General features: G+C 35.8%; 1 protein-coding gene across 1 annotated transcript in view; it reads right to left on the reverse strand.

Annotated features, from left to right (window-relative positions):
• The window catches only part of LOC118325478 (5'-AMP-activated protein kinase subunit beta-1-like), a 2,782-nt gene extending 1,345 nt beyond the window's left edge, over positions 1–1,437 (reverse strand). The window contains exon 1 of the mRNA XM_035658187.1: positions 842–1,437. Within this exon, the coding sequence (XP_035514080.1) occupies positions 842–961 (120 nt within the window). The 5' untranslated portion in view covers positions 962–1,437. The remainder of the gene's footprint in view (positions 1–841) is intronic.
• Positions 1,438–1,446: the final 9 nt, after the last annotated feature.

Consider the following 1,446-nt stretch of genomic DNA (forward strand, 5'->3'; position numbering starts at 1 on the left):
GTGTGGCTGTAACATTTCATAATAAGTAACGTTAACATATAATTCTTATTGTAGTTTGCATCTTTTGTGTATTTGAGCCTGTTTTGTAGCATTTTGTCGACCTGAACTAGCAAACTTTAACATTATAACAACAATCTAAGTCAGTCTACCTGCACTGTGAAAACCTTTTTAAAAATATAGCAACAGTTTGCACAAATATTATTATTGTGAAAGAGTCAAATTAATTCAATTTTATATATTTGGATGTAAAAATAGTGATGCAACTGACTCACTTCAAGTTACTTATACTGAGTAAATATATAATATAATATACACTTTTATTTATTTTATTTGAGGCAACATAATTGTCTATATATTGTCTATAAGTTTATTCTATCAGTAATTTACAAATATAATTTTATTTCAACGTAGATTTAGCAGACAAAATCATTTCCAATTTACTAAAAATAAGGTTATGATGATAGTTTGACTTAAATGTGTGTTTTATGATATTTACTGAGAATAAACATGATACAAAAATACTGTCATATAGAAATATTTATATATAAATACACTGCATCGTTCACGGCTGACAGGATTTATGGGTATTTATTATTTTCTGCCGTTTGGCTGTAAATTCAGCAGGTTTCTGTTTTTAGGCTCCGCTCTGATATTTGTACTGATGAGAATTCACCGTCTAACGTGACCTAAAAGTCTCTGACGTATAACACAGTAAACTCTGGACCTGGGCAGATATTTCATTAAATATCTGTTTCATTTTTACGTCAGTATTGATTCTGGAAGCACAGACGATCTCATTATTATATTATTATAAAGGGTGTGACGGTGCCAGTCCTCGTACCTTTTGGTCCTCTCCTCGGAAGAGGTCTGTGTCCTCTGTGCTGTCCATCAGGATGTTGGGTCGGGCCTCCTTCCTGTCCCCCTGACCCCCACTGGACCGGTCACTGTTGCTGTTCCCCATCCCTGTGGCATCAAACACACACAGAGACGCCTTTAAAGCTGAGACACAAATCACACGTCCACTTATTTCCTGAATTACATATTTCCTGCAGTCGGGGAGAATCAGTTAATAAACGCTGACGTCACATTTTGATTTACAGGAAGATAAAATAACTGGATTTTGGTATAAAAATAGAAAGAAATTGAGTTTTTGTAAAAATGTTTTTGGTATAAATTGTTAAATAGAGGAACATACGGTGGCCGACAAGGGCAAACGCAGGAATGATGCAAAACCAAAAACACACAAACCCACAAAACAACTGCCAAAGAAAAATGCTGCAAATTCACTCCTTTCATCCGTGTCATGGGTTTGATGGGGGAACTTGATCCCTCAGGAGTACAACTTTTGGCAAGACGGAGATTTGTGAGAAGAGTTTACAGCTCCAATGGACCAAACCATGTCCCATTAAAGCCCTATGGATCGGCAATTAGTGGCTGTATAGATGG

The sequence above is a fragment of the Morone saxatilis genome, unplaced genomic scaffold (assembly GCF_004916995.1).
Source record: "Morone saxatilis isolate NCDOM2014 unplaced genomic scaffold, NCSU_SB_2.0 Contig16, whole genome shotgun sequence".
NCBI lineage: Eukaryota > Metazoa > Chordata > Actinopteri > Moronidae > Morone > Morone saxatilis.